Source organism: Serinus canaria, chromosome 1, assembly GCF_022539315.1.
Source record: "Serinus canaria isolate serCan28SL12 chromosome 1, serCan2020, whole genome shotgun sequence".
Lineage (NCBI taxonomy): Eukaryota > Metazoa > Chordata > Aves > Passeriformes > Fringillidae > Serinus > Serinus canaria.
Genome location: NC_066313.1, coordinates 108,794,157 through 108,820,343, shown reverse-complemented (window position 1 = coordinate 108,820,343; position 26,187 = coordinate 108,794,157). Strand labels below are relative to the sequence as shown.

General features: G+C 43.2%; 1 protein-coding gene across 3 annotated transcripts in view; it reads right to left on the bottom strand.

Moving 5' to 3' along the window:
- The window catches only part of LOC108961930 (V-set domain containing T-cell activation inhibitor 1-like), a 32,476-nt gene extending 6,644 nt beyond the window's left edge, over positions 1 to 25,832 (bottom strand). The window contains exons 1-5 of one of the 3 annotated variants that reach the window (XM_018913463.3): positions 25,661 to 25,824; positions 23,139 to 23,262; positions 6,381 to 6,531; positions 5,682 to 5,758; positions 5,207 to 5,259 (exon numbers count right to left, since the gene is read on the bottom strand). In XM_018913463.3, the coding sequence (XP_018769008.2) occupies positions 5,207 to 5,259; positions 5,682 to 5,689 (61 nt within the window). In that variant the 5' untranslated portion in view covers positions 5,690 to 5,758; positions 6,381 to 6,531; positions 23,139 to 23,262; positions 25,661 to 25,824. Of the gene's footprint in view, positions 1 to 5,206; positions 5,260 to 5,681; positions 5,759 to 6,380; positions 6,532 to 23,138; positions 23,263 to 25,660 lie in introns of all 3 variants that reach the window. The other 2 variants (XM_050981275.1, XM_018913462.3) reach the window with 2 other exon arrangements.
- Positions 25,833 to 26,187: the final 355 nt, after the last annotated feature.

Genomic DNA, 26,187 nt, shown 5'->3' with positions numbered 1-26,187 from the left:
GCAAGATGGAGGGCACAGGGTGTGGTCCTGGGTTTCTTCTTCACCTTCTTCTTCTTCCTCCTTTTCCATGGGTTTGGGTGGGATTTTGTAATTGGGCAGAAAAGTCCCCATGGCAGCTCTGTGGGATCAGTTATTGGGGTAAAAGGGAAAATAATCCAGGTGTCAGCTCTTAATTGGGTAGTTCAGTCTTAAAAGACCTTGTACCAAGAGATTGTTGGGCATTTTGTGCCATCTAATGAAAAGTTGCAGAACTCACAGCAGTGAGACTGTTTTACTGATAAGAAATAATAAACACCTGAGTCTGAACATGAACTACTGTCTCAAGTGCCTTCAATCCAGACCCAGAGAAACCCACAAGTGGTACAAACAACAGCAGGATAGATGTTGATATGTGCAAGTTGCCTCCACTTTGGAAGTTTGGTTTTTGCTTGAGATTATTTCCACTTGTCCCCTTAGCTGGTAATTTTTCTTCCAGCCTTTGGGAATCTCAGTCTTTGGGTTTAAGTGTCTGATTTGACTTTAATTAATAGGTCAGTCCACAAGAGGAAAAGGGGATGCAGGGAAGTGGTGGTGGGCAGATATGATGAAACAAGTTCTGGTTTTGTAGGAAGTTTGGCTGAAAAAGGAGAAGTGTGAAAACAGTGCTAGACCAGGAGAAAAATCCTGGATGAATTTGGTCTCCCACAAGTCCCATTATTTGGCTACCAGATCATGATTCACAACTTTTAATCAATGTGCTGGGGCTCCCATCCCCCTTCCCCTGCAAAATCCTGCAGTGGGTCTGACAGAAAAGAGCTTTTTTCTGCAGGTCTGGCTTGGTGCACTCTTGCTGATCCCTGTCTGGTGGTGTCTCATACTCTTTGGTGTTAATTTCCAGCAGCCAGAAAGAAGAGTCTGTCATTCCCACTTGAGATAAATGGTTTTCCAAGACCTTGGGGACACTTGGTGGATGTCCCTGATATCAGCAGAGGTGTTACCAGCCTTCCCAACCAATTTTAGCCAAAAGGCATGATGAAGGTATCCTGCAGATGGGCAAACAGGGACACAGGCAGGGCAGGCAGCCAGCTGCACCCCACTTACACACACTGTTCATTTAATTACTTTGGTGCCAATTATTTCTATAAATCCTTCCAAGTTAGCTGAAAGCATACTGAAGCTGGCAAAAATGGGTGAGGCTGCCAATATCAGGTAGGACAATTCCTATCAGATTGTAGTGCCACCTTTTCTAGGGTAGACTGGTTAATGAAGAAGGTTTTTATGCATTTATAAAGCATGAACAACTAGGTATTTCCAGCACAGAATGTGGGCTTAAATTATCACTCTGACCAAACCTGTTGCATAAAATAATATTATAATTTGAATGCAGATTAATTAATTTGGATGAAAAAATTATTCCCAGCATGGAGCAGAACAAAAGCAGTGTGAGTCTGTAAGTGCACCAAAAAGAAAAGCTAAAATTCACTGTGAAACAACTCCATCTGCTTCCATGGCCAAAGTTTTGTGAAGCATAGGGGGCAAGTAATTGGACTCAATATTGAAATAAATATTCTCAGTTGCAGTGGGGTCACTCCTGTGTTCCTGGCTTGCATCAGCTCTCTGCATATGTCAGGCTAAAGACCAAAGACAGTCCCAGTTTCCCCTTGAAGCAGTGACATCAGCCATGGCTCAGCTTGTCACATGCTCAGGCCTCTGTTTCCATATCAATCAGCCTTTTTTGGTGTCACACTGTGTTTATCCAGACACGAAAGCAGAAGGAAAAGCACAATCCAGACAGCCGAAACTGGGAGCCAAGTAAATGTCTTCAGTTATGACTCTGTCACCACACATCTGCTTTTCTTTGGTTTTCAGAGTTTTCAGCTGAAAATCCCAGCCCAGTTTGCCCAACAATGTCAGCTTTTAGCTGAAAAAAACCACATATCCCAAGACTTTTCCTGGTTAGTGGTGGAAGGAGAATCCCTTTGTTGTGTGGAGAGCTGAGCCTTTTGGTCATTATGCTTTGGCCATGACAAAAAATTCCTCACAGGGTGATTTTGGGAACAGGCTGCCCAGGGAAGTGGTGGAATCACCAACCCTGGAGGTGTTCAAGGAAGGACTGGACATGGCACTCAGGGCCATGGTCTGGTTGACAAGGTGGTGTTTGGTCATAGGTTGGACCAGCTGATCTCAGAGGTCTTTTCCAACCTCATTGATTCTGTGGTTCTGTAATTTTCAGAATGTATCAGGTGCTGGCCAGGGTTTGCTTCTCAAAGGGCACTTGAGTTATAACAAAGCTCAGCCTCCCCTGTACTGTGCCCCTCCTGCCCCAGCATGTGTCACCCTGCAAGCCCCAGGCCCTGCAATAAGTGACACCAGGCAGGGCCATCAGCTGTCCCCAGCACACCTCAAGGGGCCACTGCTGGATGAAGGAGGGGATGGAGCAGCCTGAGCCCCTTCCCTGAGCTATTGGGGCCTGGGGAACTGAGAATTTAAAATTTTCTGTTCTGAAAGGACAGACCCTCAAGAGAACACTGCATTTGACCTGAGGCCGTGGAGAAAGCTTCCAAAATGGAATGACAGAACTGGGATTGTGGGTGTGTAGTTTGAATAGAAGTGTGTAATATCACAGGGTGGAAAACTTAGAGTTTAAGGGTTTAGAATATACTAATAGATATTGTGGTGTTTGCTGGGGTCCCCAGGACAAGGTGAGAGATGAGAAATCTGACTCCATGTTCTCAGAAGGCTGATTTATTATTTTATGATATAATATTATATTAAAGAATACTATACTAAAACTATACTAAAGAAAGAGAAGGACAGAGACAGAAGGCTTATCAAGAATGAATTATAAAAACTTGTGACTGACTCCTCAGAGTCCAACACAGCTGATGGTGATTGGTCATTAAGCAAAAACAATTCACATGGAACCAATGAAACATGCACCTGTTGGTAAACAATGTCCAGACCACATCCCAAAGCAGCAAACACAAGAGAAGCAATCAGATAATTATTGTTTTCATTTCTCTCTGAGGCTTCTCAGCTTCCCAGGAGAAGAAATCCTGGAAAAGGGATTTTTCAGAAAATATGACAGTGACAATATATAAAGCTAAGCTGGAGGTTTTAGGGCAGAGGCTGCTCCTTCTTCACCTTCTGCATGAGTTTGGGTGGTATTTTGTAATTGGACAGAAAAGTCTGCATTGTGGGACATGAGTGATTAGTTATTGGGTTAAAAATAAAAATAATTTAGGTGTCATTTCTTAATTGGACAGTTTTTCCTTAAAAGACCTCGTAGAGAGATAGATACAGGGCTATTTTGAAGCTTGTTAGTAGAATGCTGTAGAACTCACAACTTGTAAGATTGTAATATAGATAAGAAATAATAAACATTTGAGCCAGAGCACAGAATACCATCTCTAGCACTTTCATCCTGACCCTGAGAGGGAAAGGCTGCACTCAGCAGTGTCCCCAGGGCAAGGCCACGTGGGAAAGCAGATTGTGGTTCTGGCTGACCCTGACCATGCTCAGGAAACCACAGCAGGAGAGGAGTGTGCCTGAGGCTGCTGCAGAGGGTTGGCAGCAGGGGAAGAAAGGAGCCTCCAGAGGAGGAGGGAGAGAGACTTTCCTGGTGGGAAAAGTCCTGTCTGCAGGGTGCTGTGAGGAGAGAGAGTGCTTGCAATGCATGGTGTTGCACTTGGATGAAGAGAAGATGATAAAGAGAGCTTGTAGTTCTCTTCAGAAGAATGGACAATAAGGATTTTCCTAATGAGCAAAGGAGGGAGGAAGGGTGTGGGTCCTACCTCCTGGCTGTGCACTCCTGTACATTTGATAGTGGTTTTGGAAGTGCACCTATTTCCTCTTGATTCTTTTTCTGAAGGTGGAGGACACCAGTATTTAGCATTTCTGAGCTATACCCATTCCCTCTCCTCCACAATGTGGTGTACAAACCTTGTAATGCTCCTGAGGACTCTACAAACACCCACAGGGCTCAGCCCTCCCTGCTTCCACTGGGTAAAATCAGGGCAGAAGGAGGCAAAAAAGGAGGCACTGCTGAAGATAAGATGGCTGGGATAAGAGCAGGAGACTGAACTCTGCTGTAAGGAGTTATTTAATCAGCCCACAGCTGCAAGAAGTCTTTTGTAGATGGGGAGAAAAGACTTTTGAGGGTAAGTCGAGTCCTTATAGAAGCCAGTCTGGAGAAGAAGAGTAAAGCCCTCCTGAAGGCTGGTGCTGCTGGTAGAGCTTCCCACTGAGGCTGTTGCTGCAGCAGGAGATGTGGAAGCAGGGAGCTTCCTGGCCAGAAAACTGAAGTAGGTGTGGTGGCAGTTGCTGCTGAGGTGTGTAAATCAGGATTAATAGTGCTCATCTTACCTATCAAGTAAGCTTTGTGCATGGAAGGGGCAGTTCTCCATCTTGGAGAAGATGAATGTTGTCACACAGCTTTCACTTGCAGTTGTGAGGCTTGGATGGAAAGTGGGATGAGTTTATTTTGTGGATTAAAAAAAAATAAATACGTGTTTTAAATACTGCTGGACTATTTAAGCCTTTTAAGATGAAGTTGAATGTGGCAATTTAGCCAACCTGCAAGAGTCCTGTAATAAGAAAACCCCCCTGCTTCAGCAACTGAAGTGTTGTGCAGGAAAGCTCATGAAGCTTGGGCTTTTCTGTTCTCCCTTGTTTTCCAGGTGAAGTGTAGCATCCTTAACCATCACAGTGTCTGGCAAATGTGAGGCTTTTCTGGGCAAACAGAGGAGTCCTGACCACACACAGAGGTCTTACTACTGCTGTATTTAAACATCAATAAGGAAACTGCATCTTGTATAAAATTCTCTCAACGACATGTACTAGTATATCCTTTTCATAGGGAAATGGTATCTAATTCATGTCATGTCAGAAAGTCAACTCTCCTAGAGCTAAGCAGATGCAAGATGGTTTGGGGTTGTAAAGGATGACATTCCAAGTAATCTTTAATATTATTAAAATGATGGGGTACTTTTAAGGATAGGATAAACTTTATAGGTAAAGGTTTATGGGTCTGAAACACCCTAAATTTGAAAACCACTTCTTTTGGATACAGAAGTTTATCTGTACTTGCAAACCTTGGATTGAGATGAAATATATGCAAAGCAATGCATTCATTTGTTCTGTTTTGCTCCAAGATTCTGCTTGCAGCTTGTGTGTTTGCATGTAAATGCCTCTGCACATTCCTAGGTGTGCACTATGGAATATTTACCTCTGGGCAGAGATGCAAGCAGTAAGCAGGCAACCATCCAGAGAGCAGTCTCCCTAATGAGAAGGAGAGAGAGGAGAGAGAGGTCAAAGGCTTTGTTAGAATGCTAGAGTGGAGATCAAAGACCTTTCCTCTGGTGTAATTTATGCCATCTTTCCCAGCTCCCTCATCTGTGAAGGTAATTTGGATATGAAGCTGGGTGGGTTACAAACCCTGGCTTGTTTTGCCATCTAGTCTTGGTGTGGGTTTTATCTCCTGCCTGTAGAGCTGAGGTTTCTCAGTGTTCATGATGGGACAAGGCTTCATTTGCCAACACCAGACCTTACTTCCCTCTTGCCTTCACATACAGACAGTGTTAATTCCATCTGTGTAGTCATAGTTTGATCTTGAGATTATTTTCTGTTGGTAACTAAATGAAATCCCTTCTGCTCCCAAATTCCTTCAGCTCCTTCACAGCCCAAGGAAAAGCATAACTTACCATTTCATTTTTGTGCCTCCCAGCCCTTGGGAATCTGTCAGGAGATTCACCAGACACTTCAGCTGCTACTTGTGTCTCTGCAAAAGAGTGAAAGGCTCTTAATTTTTGTTAGAAGTGTTCCTTATAAGAGAGAATAGTTTATTTACTGGTGCTTCATTTGCTGTTTTCTTTCACTTTGTGTATGTAAAACACAGGGTATTGTATAATTTTTGGGTATATATAATTTACAGTCTGTGTTTGTAAATTCACTGTGGGGGTTTTTTTTGTTTGTTTTTTTTGGTTTTTGTTTGTTTGGGTTTTTTGCACACACTCTTGCAATACAAAGAATGTGTTTTCCTGTGTAGGTCGGATGTGAGTCACAAGCCCTGCACTGACTAGCTCTCAGCCCAGTGAAGGGATTTTTGTTCTGCAGCCAGCTGAGAGCCAATAAAGTGGAGAAACCTGATGGGGTTTGTATTTATCAGGAGGTGTAGGCACCATCCTACAAACTGCTAAATGCCACCAAAACTGCACATCTCCCAACAAAGTAATGAGCCTGTAAGGAAAATGAAAGTATTTTCTCTGAGGAGGATTTTAAATCAGGTACTTTCTCAGGAAAAAATACCAAAATGGAGCAGAAGTGGAGATGGGAATGAATGTGGACTCTGGGCTTCCCTTTGCCATCCTCATAGGATCTCATAGATTAAAGAGTACAAATACCTGAGTGATTGTTCCTCTCTGTGTGCTCAGAGATGATTCTGATGGTGCAAGCAGTGGTTTGGCCAAGGTTCTCTTCCCACTGAGGAAGCTCTGTGTGGGGAAGGTGCTGGTGCTGTTCTCCTGCCTGTTGTTCCTGCCACAGTGTGGCTTCCTGGGGAGAGCAAGACCTGGATTTGTGTTCTTCCCTCTCTCCTCATGGCCAAGCCCTGCTTATGAGCTGTTCAGCAGCCCCTTCCTGATACTCAGTGCAAACCATCTGCCATCCTTGGCTTCTCTGATGTTAACAGAATGTCCTGCCTGTCTCTGCTGGACTCCCATGGTTGCCTCCCTCCCCACTGGAAGAGGTTTTGAGCAAGGGTTTACATTTATGGGAGCTTATTCCGTATTTCTTTCCTTTCTGCCTACTGGTTGTCAATGAAACTGAGCCACTGATGGTCACTCCTATGACAGAAAAGGCCTCTGAGATAATCTAGCCTTTGTCAGCCAGACCAGAGTGCCAAGTCCAGTTGTTCCATTCCTCATAAAGCTGCCAAAATTCCAGCAGCAAACTTGTTCTGCTGGACCAGGGCTCCTGAGCAGCCTCTCCTGCCAGCAGCAGTGAGGTCTCTGGCCATGCTGAGGGTGTGCTGAGCTGGTGCTCTGTGGTACTGTGGCCATGTCCACTCTCTCTGTACATACAGGTGGTCCTTAGGATTATCTCCATATTCAGAAACAGCTACACATTTTGGCATGTGTGGCCAGCTAACAGGCCTTTTTAGAGGTGCAGTGGCAGCAGACAGGAATGACTCACAAGGCAGAGCTCCTGAAAGTTGTATCATTCTGCTGGAGCATCAGTCCTTTTCTGACAGTTTTCATTCTGACTCCAGGAAAACCAGGGTGGTTGTTCCAGCATAGCTGGTTTGTTTGTGTCCCTGCCTTTGGCTGGCTTCCTCCCACGGAGTCCCTGTGGAGTTTCTGGTTCTCAGAAATGCCTCTTTGGAGGTTTTGGATGGGGGGGTGACTGAGATCAGAGTTAAACACCAAATTGTGTCTGAGTTGTGCATGTTGGGCTCTCTTGCCATCCACGTGCTGGTGTAACTTCCCTTCTGGAGTTAAGCTTGCACATAAAGACAGCAGTGCAGGTCTTTTTTAAGGAAGCAGAATTGAACCACAGGAATGCTTCAGATGGTCTAGCTGGAGCACCTGACCCTCAATTTAGCTTAATTCAGTGCTGTTTAGTTGAAATAACATTTCTTTCTGGTTTGAGCTGACTTAACTTGATGCTCCTAGTACCCCAAAGGAGAGATCTGTTCCTGTCTGTTCAGTTGAGCTGGTGTAAGATGTTTCATGCAACATGTACATAAACAAACATGAACACTTACATGAAATATCAAATAGAAACTGTTTTTTTCTCATTTTCCATTTCTGATTTAAATGATAGGGAAGTTTGGAAACTAACAGTGTTTTCTTTGAAATTTCTTTCAAATTTAAAATTTGACCCATTTATTGATCATTTAAATCAGCTGTAGGAATTACCTAGGACTTTTTCTTTTCCCAGAGGTTAAAATAATTAACAGAGTAAGGCTTTGCAATGAATAATCACTTCCTGAAGAATTCAAATGCTAATTAGTAACTCTTTAACATGCTAACCTATCTGAAATAACTAAGGCATTGTGTGCAATTAAAATATATTAATAAATTGTAAAATGTAAGATTAACTTGTAAAGCATATGATTAATTTGTAAAATTATGATCTTCTTGACAATCTTTGTCACCCAACTTTTATGTTACATGTGCAAGGCCACGTATTGAGCACACTAGCTCAGCCTGCATTAAAATTAAATTAATCAAGTAGAGAAGCAACCAAATGTTCCCAGTAGAATAGCAGGGCTTTGTGTCCCAAAGCAAATGGATTCCAATTGTCCCTTTCCAGTGCAGGAGGGATGGGGTGAGAAAGGGTCTAAATGCTGCTGCCAAAGTTACAATGCTCTTGGGAGCACTAAAACTCTTCCTGTGTGGTGACCACAGAGTGTGACACTGATATCAAAGTGGTTGTGAGCTAAGTGGGCAGGACAAACTGAAGGAACTGATTTGCTTTTTCAGCTCTTCCACTTCCCCTGGCACCATCCAGCACTGGGCACTGAATGAATGGCTGTGCAAGGAGGAGCAGGCACCAGCAGTAGTTCTGAAAGGATTAGCCAAAATCACCCAGCAGATGAATGAAGGCTGCTGCCAAGGTGGAAACTTCTCATTGTGCACCTGGCAAGGCTTGGTAGCCTAGTCACTGGTAATTTTTTCAAGTATGTTTTTTATTCCACTCCCTCCCTTGCATACCTTTGGCTTTTTGAGATTTATGCAAAGTGGTGCTTGTAGGAAGTGGGGGGAGACACCTTTCTCCATGACTTTGTGAAATCCTGAGTGCACCTGAGCTGAAAAATGCCACCTTGCTATTCCTTACCCACATCAAGGCAATTTTCTGTCATTTCTTCAAATGCCCTCCTCTCACGCAACCACAGTACCAGTCCTATTGTCTTTATTAAAAGTCATTAGTTAATAGAAAGCTAATGAGTGAGTTTGCAAGTGGAAATTACACTCTGGTTTCTTAGAGAAAGTTTTATGATGCAACAGCCTGTACTGAAACTGGGTGATTACTTCTGGTCTCATCTGAAAGCAACCTATAAACAACATGAGGCATCATTTACAGGCCTGTCCTGTAATTAGTTCAAGGAGAGAATCTTGGAGAGGGATACATGCTGATACATAGTCAAAAACAACAGTGGCTTCCTCTTCAAGGATTCTAGGTTTTCAAATTGCCCTAACTTGAAAGCAATCCTCTGGAAGTTTGTGAGTGGTGGCAGGGAGTGTTTCTGTAGCCACCCTTGTGGCTCAAGGCAGTGGGAAGGAATGTCCTCTGCTTCCTTGGGGGACTGCCTGGGGCTTCAGGCTGCAAAATGTGCTGTGGTGACAGCTGAGTCTTGGATTGGCATCCTTATCTTCAGGTGCCCTGCTGTGGGTGCCTGGCCTGGTTTTCACATTTGTTTCTTCTAGCAAACTTTATGCAGTTGTAATTCTCTGAATTTCCCTTATCTGCTGTGCACTGGGTACTCTGTGCTGCAGTCACACCAGCCCAGCTGTGGAGGTGGTGGGTGGGGTGCTGCCTTTGGGCTTTCCTGTGTTTCCCCACGCTGCTGGAATTCCCCATTGCCTGTTTAAGGCTTGTTGTGGGCCACAAACAGGCTCTGGGGACTGAAAGATTATCAAAGGCATTTCTGATCTGAAAAGATTTTCCTTCTGGGAATAATGAATGAATGGGTGATGGTGCATGGTTTGCTCCTGGTGGAAAGCTGTAGAATCAAAGAATCTTTAAAGTTGGAAAAGTCCTTTAAGTCCCTCAAGTCCAACTGTCAATCCAGCACCTGTGTTCACCACTGCTGTGTTCACCACTAAACCATGCCCTCAAGTGCCACCTCTACATATTTTCTGACCACTTCCACAGATAGTGACTCCATCATTTCCCTGGGCAGCCTGTTCCAGTGCTTTACAACCCTTAAATTTTCTCCTGATATGTAATCTAAACCTCCCCTGGTGCAACTTGAGGCCACTTCTGGTCCTGTCACTTGTTGTCTGACCCCTGCCTGGCTACAGCCTGCTTCAGATAACTGTAGAGAGTGATAAGGCTTTCCCTGAGCCTTCTGTTCTTCAGGCTGGACATCCTCAGCTGCTCCTCACCACACTTGTGCTCCAGACCCTTTCCCACTCCTGTTCCCCCTTGTTTGCTCACTGTACCACATACAGGTCCTGCAGCAGGAGCTCAGAGCCTCCCTGGCTTTTAAATAAACAGCTTTGGTAAAGAGGAATTTCTCTCTATGTATGGAAATAAAATGAGTAGGGAAAACAGGAATTTCAGTTTATGATGGATCAGTTTCCAGAATTCAAACATAAATAAACATCTTCCCAAAGGTTTGAAGGGAAATAGCAAAACTCTAGAGATGTCTGGCCAAAACCAGACTGTGTGTGACCTCTCACATTTAGCAGGCTGGAAGCCTTGGGAAACTAGACTGTGTTCTTGATTTCAGAGCAGCCATTCTGAATAGCTCTCAGACTAAACTGAAGTAGTCTGTGGCTTTGTAAAATGGGAAGAGTTTGATGGCTCAGGGGACTGATGCTAAAAGTGGCATGTTTCATTTCAAGTTTCAGGGGGAAGGAAGCACGCTCTTGGTATGCAAGTGAACAGAATTCAACCCCGAGCAAATGATGCTACAGTCTTGTGGGTGCTTGGTGGTTTCATGTTAAGTGTGGTCTGATTGCATGCTCAGACAGCCAAGATCCATGGCATCCATATTTCCAGCTGTTATTTTTGAGAAATGTTGTGTCTGCCTTCTGCTTGATTGCCTTGTGTGAAGGCAAATCCAAGAATGAGAAGGATTTTTGTGCGATTCCAGAGGGATGTTGTGTCTCTGCTGCCTTTGGGGTCAGTGTTAGGCAGTTTGGCATGACATCTGCCTGTAATTTTCAGTAGAGGGCCCTCATCCCATTCTCTTAAGACATGTTTTATCCTCTGTGTGAGACAACTTTTGAGCATTTACCTTTTCAAGAGAAGGCTGCTGCTCTATGGCAGGGCAGTGCCTTCCACTTGCTTTCTTCCTGTTGCAAAGACTCTTGGCAAAGGGAGGGATTCCTTCCCTCTAAATCCCTAGCAAGTGTTCCCAGCCCCACCTATCCCTGTCCTGAGTGTCCTAAGCCCTCCTGGGACTGAGTTCTGCAGATCTGACACTGTGACACCTCAGGAAGCACAGCCTAAGCATCATAAGTGTGTGTGTGTATATATATATATATATATACACATATATGTATGTATGTATCCATCCCCTCCTTGACTCTTGTGCTCATGGCTGAGATTTATTCCTTGTGACTAATGGTGGGTGGTGGTATTATGCCCTTTGATGAAGCTTCTGGAATGAGACAAAAAAGCCATGGTTCCTTTTTGTAAAGTCCTTCTGACAGCTCCCACAAAAGTTCTTTTTCTCAATTCCTTTTTTCCTTTCTGAGAGTTTCCACTGCTCTTTATCTTCCAGTTCCAACAAAATCTATTTTTTTCCTCTTTTGGTGAATAAATTATTCTTCTCAAGAATAAAGAGCTCTTCTTTCAAGAGATTACAGTTATGTGAAAAAGGCATAGGTGTGTGAGGCTTTACCTTTTAGGAAACTGTAGCCCTAAAGAAGTAGCTCCCAAGTGCCAATGCAGAAAGAGACAAGGATTCATTCAGCTGAATCTATGTTATGTATTTTTTCTTATTTTGGAGGCAGTTCCTGCCAGAACATCTGCTTCTAGTACTCTCTGTATAATGTTTTTTTTTAGTGTTGTTTAACCTACAGAGGTATTGTAGGCTAGAATGTTAACATAGAAATAAGGATTTAATTTCTTTTCTTCACTGGGGTCTTTTTTTCCTCTGGCATCTGTTCAAACTAACCCTTAAATCAGTGATATTACCTGACTCTGGAGTACTCAACAGCCAAGCTGATTCTTAGATGAAATTATGTGAAGAGTCCTGAAGGCATTATTAATTTAACTGATATCAGTGAAAATGTTTGGATTAATACAACCCTGACCAATACTAATACTTCTAAAGTGGATGATCTGGAGATGTAAAAAGGAGAGCTGGTTTTGAAGTGATGATCCAGTCTGGGTGACTAGCATCACTTCGGAGCAGAGAGCTCCACTTCTGTGCAAGTGTGCCATGACCTCTGAAATGATTACTTAGCCTTCTTACTGACTGGATGTGTGTGGGGTTCTTGCTAGATACAAACTGGGGAGAAACTTATTGGAGTAGAAGATGGGTGAAATAAAAATTCCTCACTACCCTTCCTCTGCCTTCCACACATTAATTATGTATTAATTATGTCAAAAGGTAAGAATTCCTGAATGCAGCTCCTCATAAGACAGATACAGGCAAGAAGGACCAAAAGGGATTGAAATATGTGGGATGTTCTTGCATAGTATGGGTGTGGCTGGCAGGTATTTTGCCTTGCTTTTTCTCATGGCCTTTCCCTCTCATTGCAGTTACTACTTGCCTTAAAGGGCTTGGTGCCACCTAGATTAGAGATTCCCTAAGTGAAATAATTATGTCTTGTTAAAAATGAGGATGGTTGCCTAATCCTGTTGTTAGTCTGTTACTCGCAGAAACCTCCCTACACTGGAATACCTTCACCTAGTTTAAATTTCTGCAAATAGCTTGCAGCTCCAATATTCAGTGGGCTGAGCTCCTCTGCTTGCATGGAAATCACACAATTATCTGAGCTCTTCCTATGTTACTAAGCTCCCACAGAGGGACAAGGAACATGCACAGCTAGATGTGAACAAGGCTGGTTCAGGCTTCTTGGAAAAACAGAGTCAAGAGGGTATTGCTGCCTGAAATGATGGCAAGGGCAAGGAAAACTCAGAGAGGATGGAACTTGAAAGTAATTGACTTACTGAACACCCAAGGCCAGGATGGATGGGGCTCTGAGCACCCCAGTCTAGTGGAAGATGTTCCTGCCCATGGAGAGGGGCTGGAATGAGAGGACCTTTAGGATCCCTTAAAACCCAGCCCATCCTATGAACAGTATTGAGCTGCTAAGATTGTAAAGCTCCAAAATGATCCATTTTAAAAGTGTGGTTTTTTTTTTTCCTGTCCAGTCAGCAGCTGTCTTTCACACAGAGCCAGGATTATAAAACTCCCTTGGTAAATGTTATCAGCTCAAGGAAGGAAAGAGGAAAACTCCCTCCCTTGGAAGTTTTGTTTTCAGGTAGTGGAGAGAGCCTAAACAAAAGGGAGAGGGAGAAAGGGAAAATCTGGGGGAATTTCTTAGGAAGCAGAAGAGAAACTATTTCAGGCTCAAGAGACTGCTTTGATCTGACAGAATAGTCAATAAAATGACTTTATTACTTTTTTTTGATGCCTTATATAGGAGGAAGTGTAACACACAAATGCCAGAGAATTTCTATTCTCCAAAATGACTTTCCAGCCCATTACTGTGAGAGCAGGGGAAAATCCTGACATACAGATGTTTATTTTTGCTAGCAAGAAGCTCCAGGATTACCAGTTTCTTTTCCTTATTGTGATTCTTCTCTTCCCTTAGCTATTTTTATTTTATAATATCTCAAAAAGAGGTTCTTTCTACAAGATGTGGTTGTTAGTGATACATATAACAATCCCACCAAGGCTCAGCAGTCAATTTTTTTTTTCCTCTATCAGACCTGTTAGGAAAATATATCTCATCCCTGACTTGTAATGCCAAAATAATTGTACTTATATTTCCTATCAGACAAGAAGAGGAAGAAACTTGGACCAAGTTCAGAAAGTGGTTTTGTTCTACAGGAGGGAGTTAAGTATTCATCAAGAAATTGATGAGCCCGACAGGTAAATGAGGCTAATTAGCAGCCTGTGCTGTTGAAGCTGCTGCACTGGATGTGGAAGTGCTGTGAATGGGGGTCTGAAAATGTAAGTTCAGGGTGCCAGGGTGAGAGGAGAGAAAGAAACTGAGATTAATCAAGGCTGCTGTAACTTTTGTTGGCTCTTCCCTGGAGGATGATGTTCACTTGGGGCTGACCTGAGAGTCCCTTGCTGGAGGTTTGCACACCTGGAAGATAAACCCTGACAACAGCTCCTCTGAGCAACAGAAACCACCTCAGTCACATCCAGTGATTTTCAGCTACTAAATGCAGTTTGAACATGTTTATGAGCAACTGTTCATCATAAAGTTTTTACAGACCTGGAACAAATCCTGGGGCCAATCAATGATAATAATTAGCTCACTGATGTCAGAGCTAAGGAATCAAAAGCAGCTGGTCTCTGCCTGAGCTGGTCTCTCAAGGAGCATTGCTCTCTTAAAGTAAAAGTGAAGGTGTCTGGGTTTGATTTGAGGTTTGTTTTCTCACAGTTCTTGTAAGCAGACCTGCAGCTGCACTTTGTGAGAACTCTTCAAGGAGAGAGGAGCTCTTTATAGAATAACTTTTCCCAAGTGATTCATAGCATGTATCCAGCACCTCTGGTGTGCTGCTGAATTATCTCTGATACTTCTGCAGGTTCCTTGGAACCTTTTTTTATGCAAGGAAAAAAACAGATGTGTAAATAATTAAGAAATGGAAAAGCTGTTCCCTTCTCCAGGAGCCCAACTTGGCTTTTTCCATTGTTGCTCATTGTAAAGCTTAAAGCATTAATGGAATACTTTGTACTAGTTGAAGGATGGACTCCTTGTGGTTCCAGGACTCTTGAACCAGTGACAAAAATAAGGCTGAGAGTTGCCAAATATTGCAGGCTTAAACCTGACCCCCTCTTCCCCATGGAATTGCTTTCCCAACCCCTGCTTTTTGAAAATATTTATGAAGCTGAAGCCTACAGAGTCTTTTAAACCTAGCTGCTCTGGTGCTGGAGCAGAAAGCTTCCAGTTGCGTGGCTGTGTTACAGCCATGGAAATAATAATGTCCAATTAACTTCTGTTTGTCAGAGATATGAACAGGGTCCTAAGCACAGGCCCTTAAAAATGCCTGTAAGCACTTCATGCTTCTTTTGCTAATCTGAAAATAATTGTTCCAAGTGCAGAACAGTCATACAGAGATGTTTTGCCCTGGTGCTGAAGGACTGTAGACTTTTGGTTTCATAGTTGAGGTGGATGTATTTTAGAAGAAAATGTCTGAAACAGTCAAATTTGTAAATAGGAGAAGGAAGAGTGGGGATCATAAGGACTTCCTGCAGGCCCCATGCTCTGGAATGTTTCCTCAATGTTCTTAAAGCTTTCAGATCTTTTTAATGCCCAGTTCAGATTTAGTTGAGCCAAATGATTTTCTATCTGGAACACCCATCTCTCAAGCATTGTGTAAGCGTGATCAGATCTTGCCTCATTCTTGTCCCACCAGCAAGAGAGCAATTTCTGTTATTAGTGCAGTAGCATTAACAGCACTTTTTTACCCCTGACTGTAATCACAGCCACACAGGGAGGTGCTGGCTGCTTTTCAAAGTAAAAGGCTTGGGATTTGGAAGCAAAGCAAGGAACTCCTCCTTTCTTTTGAACCTCTCTGAAAGACCACTTTTGTTTACTTCCTACTTAGGTGTTTCTGCTCAGAACCATGGCATGAGAGTGAGGTGGCATCTTCCCTCCTACCCTTTTCTGACCACAGTGCCCTGTTCTTCCCATGGTTGTGTGCATGTAAATTAATTTTCATAGTACCTGCTCTCTCCTTTAGGTCTATGTGGGGACCTGCTGAAATTTGTTTCATTATTATCTGTGTGTCTTGGTGGGGAAGGGCTGTGTGTTACTTCTGCTTTTTCTGTGGTGGTTCAGTGCCTTGGTTTTCCTGTTGGAGACTGTAGGACTTCAGCAGGACTTTTTTTTTTAATGATCTTTTAAATGAAAGCTGTACTTGGTTGAAGTGTTTCTCTTCTAGAACTGGAAGATGACCAACAGCTCTGGTTTTAAAAATTCAAACCAGCTTCTCCCATTCTAGCTCTGCCCTTTCCCCCAGTGGACAGTAAAAGGTCTCTTCCCTCAGGAGAAAGCAAAGGAACAGTGTAAGAAGGAAGCCACAATTTCTTATGCTGTCACCTTTCTTATTGCAATTTCTTTCTGTGTCTTCCCTTTCATATTGCAAATCAGCTCTTGCAAGCCCTTATCTGGGGTAACTAGGAGAGAGAATAGAAAATCCAGCTACAGCAGCATTACAGATGGATGAATTTAGAATTGAGAGATAGCAGCAGTTGACATAGAAACGTTTTGCACTGGGTGTTGTATTCCCTAATGGACTGTGTCAGGGGAAGGCAAGCTGTTGTTCCATAACTGCTGTGAGAAAAGTGCACAGAAGTGCACAGGGCAGATTCCAGGCTCTCTGCTGTCTCCTGATGTTAATGCTTTTGCCCTCTAACACAAATTCTCTGGACTCAAGAGCTAACCTTACAGAACTGTCTTTTCTCTTGCCTTGAGAAGATAATCTCTTTGGAGTTTTTAATTCTTTTTTATTTTTGCAAGATTTGTTAAAGGGCTAAAGGGATGTTGGGGGGAGGAGGAGGAACTAAGCAGGTGTTTTGCTTTATCCCACAAAACCCTACTCTTCTTAAGAAACCAGGTTGTGAACTGTTAATTACATCTTTGTGCAATTGGCTGGTGCTGATCTTTGAGTTGTGATAGAAAGTTAAGCCAGTCCTTGAACTTAACAACTGAAGATCACCACCCAATACGTAAATTTGTTATAGCTTCCAAGAACTAGGGGAGGATATAAGTCCTAAAAGTTACTGACTTTTTAAAGTCTTTAGTTTGCTCTTCTAAGGTGAAATGGTTCAGTGAAAAGGGAGCTCTGGTAATGAACTGTCTCATTGCTTCAGAGGATGCTTATTTTGGTTGTAGCCACATAACCCTCTCAGCAGTGAGTATGCTTAATGACAGAGAGTCCTGAAAGTAGGACACAGCTGAAGGCAGGCTGGAGAATGAATATCTGAAAGCAGCCAGATAGTATCAGGCTAATGAATTCTGCCCAGATGTCCTGTGTTGCAATAGCATCTGGTGGTCACTTGGTAGTGGACAGAAGGGTCATTCTGTGGGCTTTGGTGGAGGTCCCTTTAGCTATGGCCCTGGGCCCAAACAAAGTACCTTAGCAGTGAGTCACTGGATCAACTGTGTGAGATTTGTTTTCTAAAGGAAACTTGCTGGTTATGCAGGCTGCTGCATCTATAGCAGGGGAGCAGCACATGGTGGCTGCTGTCTTGTCTTTTTTGCAGTCTAGAGTGCACCAAAAGAAATCTTTCTCGGTGTCAGAGATGCCAAACAGCATCTCTTTTAGATGCTTATGCTGTTTGGAGCATGTTGGTAAGCAATGATTTGAAAAGAAAGAGCAGCAGTTTGTGCAGAACCACAAGGCTTCATGCTATGGAAGATCAGCCCAACCTTTGTGGTTCTACACTTTCAATGCAGGAAATCCCCCTGTGAAAGTTTTAGGTGAACTTTGTTTTGCAGCCTATTTTCAACTAGCCCTGAAGTGGAAGTTGAGGGTGTGAAATGCACAACCCACATAAGGCTTGAAAATTCAGCAGAGCATTGCACTGACCCACAGCTGGGTCTTTGGAACTTGCCTTCCCCAAAAGGACTGAGCCCTTCCCTTTCCAAAACAGCAACATTTACCTTCACCAGTGCTGTTGAGAGATCTTGACAGTGCCCTGGCTGAAGCACTGCTTGTGTGACATCTCCTGCTCCCAACACCCATCCTTACTCCCCTTGAACTCGTGCTCTTTCCTTTCCACTGACCAACACCCTGTGAAATATCTTCTGATGCTGTTTCACAGCAGATGTTTTTTATTTTTTTTGTCCCCTAGGATGATCCAGTACCTGCTTCTGCAATGGCAGGAAAAGGTTGTAGCTCAGCAGTTGTGATCTGGTATCTCCTGGGTAGCTGCAGGAGCTGTTTCAGTGCCACAGACACAAATCTCCTCTGCACAGTAGCAAGTGCCTGTGGCTCATCTGCTTTGGCACCCTCTGAACTCTTGGCTGGAGTTTTGCACAAGTGATGAGGTTTTGCATCACCTAGATAACAACAGTTCTTTGGGAATCCAGGAAAATGTGGGTTGGAGCACTACAGTGATTCTGTCTGTGCTGGTGATTTTGGAAACACTGTTAAATACTTGTATTATATGGCAGCTAATTGCTGGTTGGGTGCATGATGTGCCTTGGAGCAAAAAGGGCAGAAAGATGCACTGCTTGTTCTAGCCATGTCAAAAATCAAGGGGGTGTGTGAGTGGAAATCTCTAATATCACCTTAGAACTCTGAATCCTTGGCTGTCTTCTCCTGGGATATCAGAGAAGCAATGAGGCCATCCATAACTGAGCAGGTGGTTATGGCTGTGTAGTGCCAGGGCCAGCCTTCTCAACTGTTTCTCTGCTCACATTTCCTTGAGTGATGACAAAAACATTGATCATCCAAGCTGTGGTAACTTTTAAACTGGTTACTCTCAAGTTCCTCTCATATTCTCTGCTTTAGTGATCTCCTAAGGTGTAAATAGACCTAAATCAGAGACAGGATCTCAGCTTTCTCTCATATCACTCTCACTGAGAACACCAGTGGACAGCCCTGTTTTCTGGGAAAGCAAGGTGTGTAAAGTATCAGCTGAAGGAATTGTGTTTCTATATATGTGAGAGATCATTGTTTATGTCTGAGTCTCTCTAGTTAAGAATGCCTGCTGCACTTTCCTTAGAAAAAAATACCTTCCTTTATTCTGTTCTTGCACAAAATGTTTAAAATCATAGGCCAAATACCTTATTATTTATCCACGTGCAGGGTAGAGGCAGGACCATATCTGGCTGGCCATTTTGGCATCTGGATGCCACTTTGGCATCTCGTAGTATGCTCTGGATATTTTGTTTGGATGGAAGGCATCTCCTTATTTGCATGTCTTAAAGCACTTTTCAGTGTGTTTCCAATACACTGAAAGTGTATGAGAGTCAAACTCTCATAAAACACAATATTATTATTCAATGCACAGCTGTTGCTACCAAAGTAAACAATTGATTTTTCTGCTTTGCCATCAGATTCTGGGGGAGTAGGCACTCCTGGGTGGTGTCTAACAAAGCTGTAGCCAGGAGGATTTTTGTCATTGCTATGTTCTAGACAGATGTAGCAGCTATTACTCTAGACAGATGTAGCAACTGAGTGGGTCTTCCCAGTTTCCACATCTGGTCTGTCTGAATTCACATCCTCTCTTGTTATCATCTCTTCATGAAAACCCATTATTTCAATGAGCCCAAAGCTTGAGTTCTGAGTATTTGTGGTAAGAGATGGGCAGACTTGGGCCTTTAGAAATGACTAAACTTGAGGTGAAAACCACAGAGACACTTTGATTTGGAAAGGCAGGACTCCTTCTCCAAATTGTCTTTGCTTATTGGTAAAAGGAGCTGATGCACTCAATGGGAACTTGAGGTGATTGATCCTTAATAGGAATGTGACAGTGACCTACTTCTTCCCCAAACTGCATCTCATCACTTCAGCTGGGGAGGAGTGCTGGGTGGGACTTCTGTGCAACCTACTGCATCCCTAACTCTGGAAGGAAAAAGGATGTGGTGTCCTCAGATGGGAAAGCACCAAGTGCTAATTGATTAGCTATGGCACTGTGCATATTTTACAGGCTGCTGCCAAACATCTGGAGGCCTCATTATAATGCAGGCAAACAAAGAATTGTTTGGCTCTCTAGAGCACTATGAAATGCCATTAGACATTAAACACTACAGCTGCCCTTTCTGCAGACACAAATGTCCATTTGTGAGAATATGGAATTAATGGAAGTTGGGTTTTTTCCCCTCCCCTTGCTGACACATTTGTGGAAAGGTAACTAGTACTTATTTGGTGTGATTTGACCTGTGCTTTAACTGACAGCTGTCAAACAAAGTAATAGCTTCTGGGTTCAGCCCAAGGGAGAAATGATTTGTAGGAAGCACTCAAGGTATGTGAAGTTTACATGACCTAGTTTTGAAGCACTTCCTCAGAGCACTCACAGAAATCTTCTCTAGATGTTAACATGCTGATCCCACATTTGTGGTTCAGAGCCCTTACATTCCTGTCCTGCTACCAGATGGGATTTGAAGAGCCTTGTTAAGTTTGTCTCTTTCAAAGCCCCGGATTGTGAGGAACTCAGAGCTGACCTTGGTGCTTCTAGAACTGTTTATTTAGAGGACTGAACTAAGAGTGTTACATGTTGGCCTTTTTATAATCACTCAAGCTGTAAACCATCATTTGAGAGATTGAATTGGCAGCTGAAGGACAGTGAACACCTCAGAGCAGCTCTGAAACACAACACAGATTTCAGAAATTGAAGCAATCCTATTTCTATGCAGTTTTTTAGGGATGACAAAATGTCTGGGCCTTGCAGCCCTGTTCAGGAGCCACCTGAGATGAAATACCTGCCCTGGCCTGACCTGAGCAAGACTTGGGGTGTCTGATCCAAGATGAAATACCTGCCCTGGCCTGACCTAAGCAAGACCTGAGGTGTCTCTGATCCACACCTGGTAGGGAGTCAGTGGTGGCCTTGCCATGATTTGTGTTACCTCCCTGAGCTCTGTCTCTTACAGCTGCTTCATCCCAAAATCCCTGCATTTTATGGCCTGCAAATGCAAGGCACACTGGAGCTGAAGTTTCCATTTACCCTTGGAGATAACCCTTGACACGAGGGCTGTTTCTGGCTGGGAACGTGTTCATGCATCTCTCAACACAGAGTAGGAGAAAATAGGAGCCTAGTCAATAAAACTGTCTTTTAACCAAGGCTATCTAAGTTTGATGCTCCTCTCCTTTCTGAGGTGTGGGGCACATCTGTGGCTGGAATTTGCCAACCATGCCAAGCCAGCAAAGCTGCACTGACTGGGATCAGCTCCTGCATCTGCATTGAGTTGCTCAGCTTCAGTGAAAGCAGCATTTGGAAAACACCTGTCATAAAATGGTTTCATTCCGTGACCACCATGAAAATTGTAGCCACTGTGAGGTTCTCAAAAGGTGAAATTAACTGTGTGGAGGATAATCTTTGAGGACAGAAGTTTCCCATGAGGAAACTCGAAGATCCCCTAGACAGACCTACCATTCAGCCCTGCTAGCTCTTTAATTAGGTGGTTTGAGACTCTGAAGGTTTCATCCAGGTTCTCATGCAGCTCTATCCTGGTGTAATAAAAGGAGTTTGTCCTCAGCAGGGCACTGTTGCTTTCCTTGGCTTTAATAGATTCCAAGTATGGGCCCAAGCAATGTTTATGGAATTAGGCTTCCCCAGGGTGCACTTACTGGATGGATGACAACACTCCAGTACAAATCAACACACTCTTTGCTGCTTCATGCCTCTGTGGTGAGTGAAGAAATGGGGGAGGAGGTAGAAAAATGTGTTACAGCACAGGGACTTACATGAGTCTTAGGGATGAAATGGAATTAAATTCTGACCTCTGACTCTCTAGCTTGGCATGGCTGTCCTGTAGAAGGGACCTTTCCCGGAAAATCTTTTAGCTCTAAAGCTTTTAATTTATGCCCCTGCTCCCTTTCCCAGCAGAGGATTTAAAAAGTGCGAGAGATGCAACACTACATGGGGACCCCAGGGAGCTTTCATTCCCATCCTCACATGCCATTGCAGAATTTCTTGTCGAGAAAAAAATCTTTTCTCATCTTAAACAAATCATTCTGTAATAGAATATTGATTTGTTATAGAAGACAGTTGAAGCTCTGATAGATTCTACTCTGTAAATCCTATCACTGTGGGCCTTTAGATTCAAACAGGGTCTTGCTTTGCTTTCAAAAATCTCAGTGAAATATAAGTGTAGGGCTACCTATAGTGCTAGAAAACTTGGCTTGCAGCCTGAGTCTTCAGGAGCATCACTGTGAGTGAGTGAGGAGTGTATGGGAGTGAATTGACCATGGAATGGCCCTTGCTGGGATCTGTGATAGAGCTGGAAAAGTGGTGACACTCCTGTCTCCATTTCTTCTCACCTTGTGTGTTTCTCAAATGCTTCTGGGCATCTCCCTTTTTCCCTTCATCATTGCTACTGCTGTTTAAAGAGAATGTCATCCTCTGGATAATACATTGCATTTGGACAAGAAGAACAACCAAGTTTACGCTGGTCTACTTCAAAGAGGTAGTATATGGAGTTCTTCCCTTTCCTGATGTCAGGAAAGTATGCTCTTCCCTTTCCTGATGTCAGAATAAATCACTCCTCTTTGGAGATACAATGGGAAGGATCTGCTTGGCTCTAGCTCTGGTCTGTGGTGACAGCAATCATTGGCCTGGCAAGACTACTGATAAAGAAGCTGAAAGCAATTTTGCTTTTACAAAAAAAAATTCTGGTTCAGAGCTTAAGCACATGCCAATGTAGAGCATGGGGTGCTCAAATGTTAGAAGAGAAGCCAGAGCTGGAGATTACACTTAAATGCACTTAGCTGAGAAAAGTGTTTGGACTGTACAATTAATTAATTACATTCATAAACTGATGGGAGGCCAAAGGAAAAAAAAATCAAGCAAACAGCATCTCCTTAGTCTCATTTAGTGTGCTCTTTTCAGCAGCCTTGCAAGGAAATTGTAAGTGGAATAAAATAATATGGAAAATGGCATTGTAACATATGTACAAAGTGGTGTGAGAGGAAAATGCATGCAAAACTAAGCTGTGGAAATAATTTTAAAAATTAGAACCCTATAGATTAAAACCCATAATAGTTATCTAGATCAATAATTCACCTTTTTTTCCCACCCTTCCCATTCTGTAATAAAGTTGCATTTTTCAACTACACCAAGAAAAAGCTGGATGACACCACTGACCAGTGTTCTTTTTTTATAGAACAGAACTTAATTTGGAGGGAAACTTTGGGTATTGGAGTGGTGCCATTAACAACTGCCCTTCAGCACGTGGAGTTCGTGCCCCTGCAATGCTGCACTAGGACAGCAGCACTTCTCCAGCTCCTGTTGGCACAGGCACCTCTGCACCACACCTTGCTCTGGGGTTAGGGTTTGCCTCAAGGTATTGAGGTGCTGTTTTAAAAACACGTGATGTGATTTCAGATGTGACCTGAACTCAATGAATGGAAGTCTCTGAGGCTGCTTTGGAAAATATGACAGCACATACACTCACAATGATACCCATCCCCAAATGCTCCTGAAAATGATCAGTGCTCAACAAGCACGCACCCTGAGGTGTGGTCAAGTGTGTGTGTGTATTTAATGACTTTTTAATGTAGCAGAAAAGTATCTCATTGCTCAGAGGACAGTTTATAGGATTTTCCTCTCCTCCCCTTATTTCTCTCACCTGTTGTTGAAGCAAAGCTCAGTCATGGACATGTCCCAGCACCTGGACTGTCACCTCTGGTGGCTGCTTAGGGAGGCTCAGCTTCCATAGGAGGCACTTGCTTTGTCCTGAGAGGGAGGGAAGGCTGTAACAGAGTTCAGAAAAGGAAAGTGAGAAGGGTGTGAGAGAAAACCAGCTAAACTCTTTCAAAGGATTCTTAAGTACTCATCACAGAAGCATAGAATGATTTGGAAGTGACCCTGAAAGATCATCTTCTTCCAACCCCCCCTGCCATGGGCAAGGACATCTTCTACTACACCAGAGACACATCCAATCTGGCTGGGATGCTTCCAAGGATGGGGCATCCACAATTTCTCTGGGAAACCCATTTTAGTGCCTCACCACTCTCACAGTAAATAATTTTTTCCTTATGTGCAACCTACATTTACCCTTTTTCAGTTTAAATTGTTGTCCTTTGTCCTGTCACTACAGGCCTTGGTAAAAAGTCTCTTTTTTACCAGCCCCTGAAAGGGCCCTCTGAGGTCTCCACAGAGGCTTCTCCAGGCTGAACAACCTCAACTCTCCCTGCCTGTGTTCAGAGGAGAAGTGTTCTAGCACTGACTGGTTTTGTGGACTTATTCTGGGTCTGCTCCACCAGGTCTCTGTTTTATGTTAGCAGAAAACTGTAGATGGTATTTAAAATGGTAAGGTGGCAAAATCCAGAAGCCCCCTAAAGAATTGACTGCACCTGTGTATTGGCTTTTTTTTTTTTTTTTTTTTTTTTTTTTTTTTTTTTGTTGTTTTTTTCCCTTAAAGAATATGTATGTTTTTTCTTTTGTAGAGTGAAATGTTCTTTTCCCACCCATTCCTCACCTCCCACCAAACATTAAGTGGCTTTTCTGGGAATAAAATGTGCAGCACTAGTGACTTTTCTACCAAAAGATCAGTCTCCTGAGTGTAGTATATACTCATGCAACCTTTTTTTAGGGCTTTCCCAACTGGGGAAAGCCTAACAGAGTTTTTTTGTAATACTCATCTTGCCAAATATTCCAATAACCTGGTCTGTATTACAAGAAGAGCACTAGGAGCTGAAAATTTCCTGTCATCTCCTTTCCCTTTCCAGAAATAGATAAATAATTCCTCTGGAATGAAAAATCTGTGCTGATTTCCACCTTTGCACTACTTCCACTTGTGTTACCAAGATAAACTCCAAACAATGGCAAAGTTTTTGATTTAATGAGAACTGAAATCTATAGCTCTGTCATTTCACTTCTTCCTCAGGATTCACTTTTAGTCAACTGGTGAAACATTTCTATTTAGCTTTCCAAAAAGGCAAGATTCTCTAGCATGAGCTGGCTCTTGAGGGGGGTCTGAGTTCCAGGTTCACAGGGAAGAGGTGTGAGAAATTGATCTTTGTGCTATCTGCTGCTCTGTACTTTTCCCAGGTGTCTTTCTCCTACCTTCCTCTGTCCCTGCATTAGTTTGGTGGGTGCAGTCCCCTCGAAAGGCAGCAATGAGCCACCAAGAATAAAATTAGATTTTAAGATAGGAAAGTTGTTTTAAATGCCTTGTTATAGGGATTGGCTTGTACATCTATTGCTATGTAGGTTTTGTGGTTTGTTTTTTAAATAATCTAACATAAATCTGTCAAAATCAAGGCACCAGTTTTGTCTGGAGCCTATTTCTGCAACAGAATTTGGGTTGTTTTGTTTGTTTGTTTGTTTGTTTTTTTGGTTTTTTAAATTTTTTTTTTCCAAACTCCACTACCACCTGTAATAGAAACCACCGTGACTCAGTCTGGGAAAACCCTCCTGTGCAGTTGTTTGCCCTCTTTCTAGTCTTGTCGCTCTTACACTTGACTTCTTCACTACCTGCAGCCTGCACCCTGGGACCTTTTGCCTTCCCTTTTAGCTGCTGTTACTCTCTGCCACTTTGTGAACAGAGACCATTCAGAACATGAGGAGTTACCCAGAGCTCCCTTTCTGCCTGGATGTGGAATGTCTTGAGCCTTTGCTCTTGCTCAGGTGACATTCTGCGGCAGCAAGTGTGATTTGATAGTTTTCAGCCTGGTGTTTGTCCTCTGAATTTCACCAAACTGAGATTCAGTCAAACTGACCCTGTTCAGTCACTTCTGTCAGTGTGCCACTTTAATGGCTAAGGAAAAGCAAAAAGATAAGAGCAGAAATAGAGGCAAAGTAGCGCTCAGTGAGAAAATTAGTTGGAAATGCTTTTTGTTTTAGTGGTGGCCTCACTTTCCATTTTGCAGTTTAAACACACCCCAGCTGGGAGCCAGCTCAGGGGACAGCAGTTACACAGCTGGGAACCCCCTCAGTCTGGAGTTTTTCCTCTCTGGAAAGCTGTTGCTTATGACAAAGAAAAAAAACAACAAACCCCCAAACCTAATCCACACAGTTTCTTTTTCATTTTCCCCATGGAAACATCATCTGAAGCAAGTGCAAAAGACCTCAGCCAAACCCCACAGCCCAAATACTGCGATTTTAGCACTTTCTCATCCAAGATAGAAAACTTGATCTCTTGCTTACCTCTGTGGAGTCTCCCTGTGTCCCCTCTGCACGTGCTGAGATCCAGGCGTGCTGCTGCAAGGAGCTCCTGTGAATGAGGAAGTGCTGGAGCAGGGCAGGATGTCAGCAGTGACTCAGAGAAATCAGGGGCTGTTTCTCCAGCCAAGCTGAGGAATAAATGGAAATATTGTCAGCTCCCACCCAGAGCGTGTGCAGCTGATGCAGGATCTTGCAAACTACCAATAGAAAAAGCTCAGGATCCACCCCTGATCTTTTCCCAGAATTTAGCTGTTTAGGATAATGCAGCCTTCAGGTATTGCAGTCCTTCTAGGGGGACTGCCTACCTTTTGTCTTACAGTTAGACATTTCTTTGCATGAATGTGCTGCTTGAAAATGTTCAGAACAAGGATTCAGTGTTTCTGAAACAACTCTTGTCTCTCAGCTTAAGCAGGCACTTGAGACATTGCTTAGTTCTTTCTACTGAGGAAAAAAAAATAATTAAAAACCTTTTATCTTACATTACCATGAGTCAAAACTAATTGTATTTG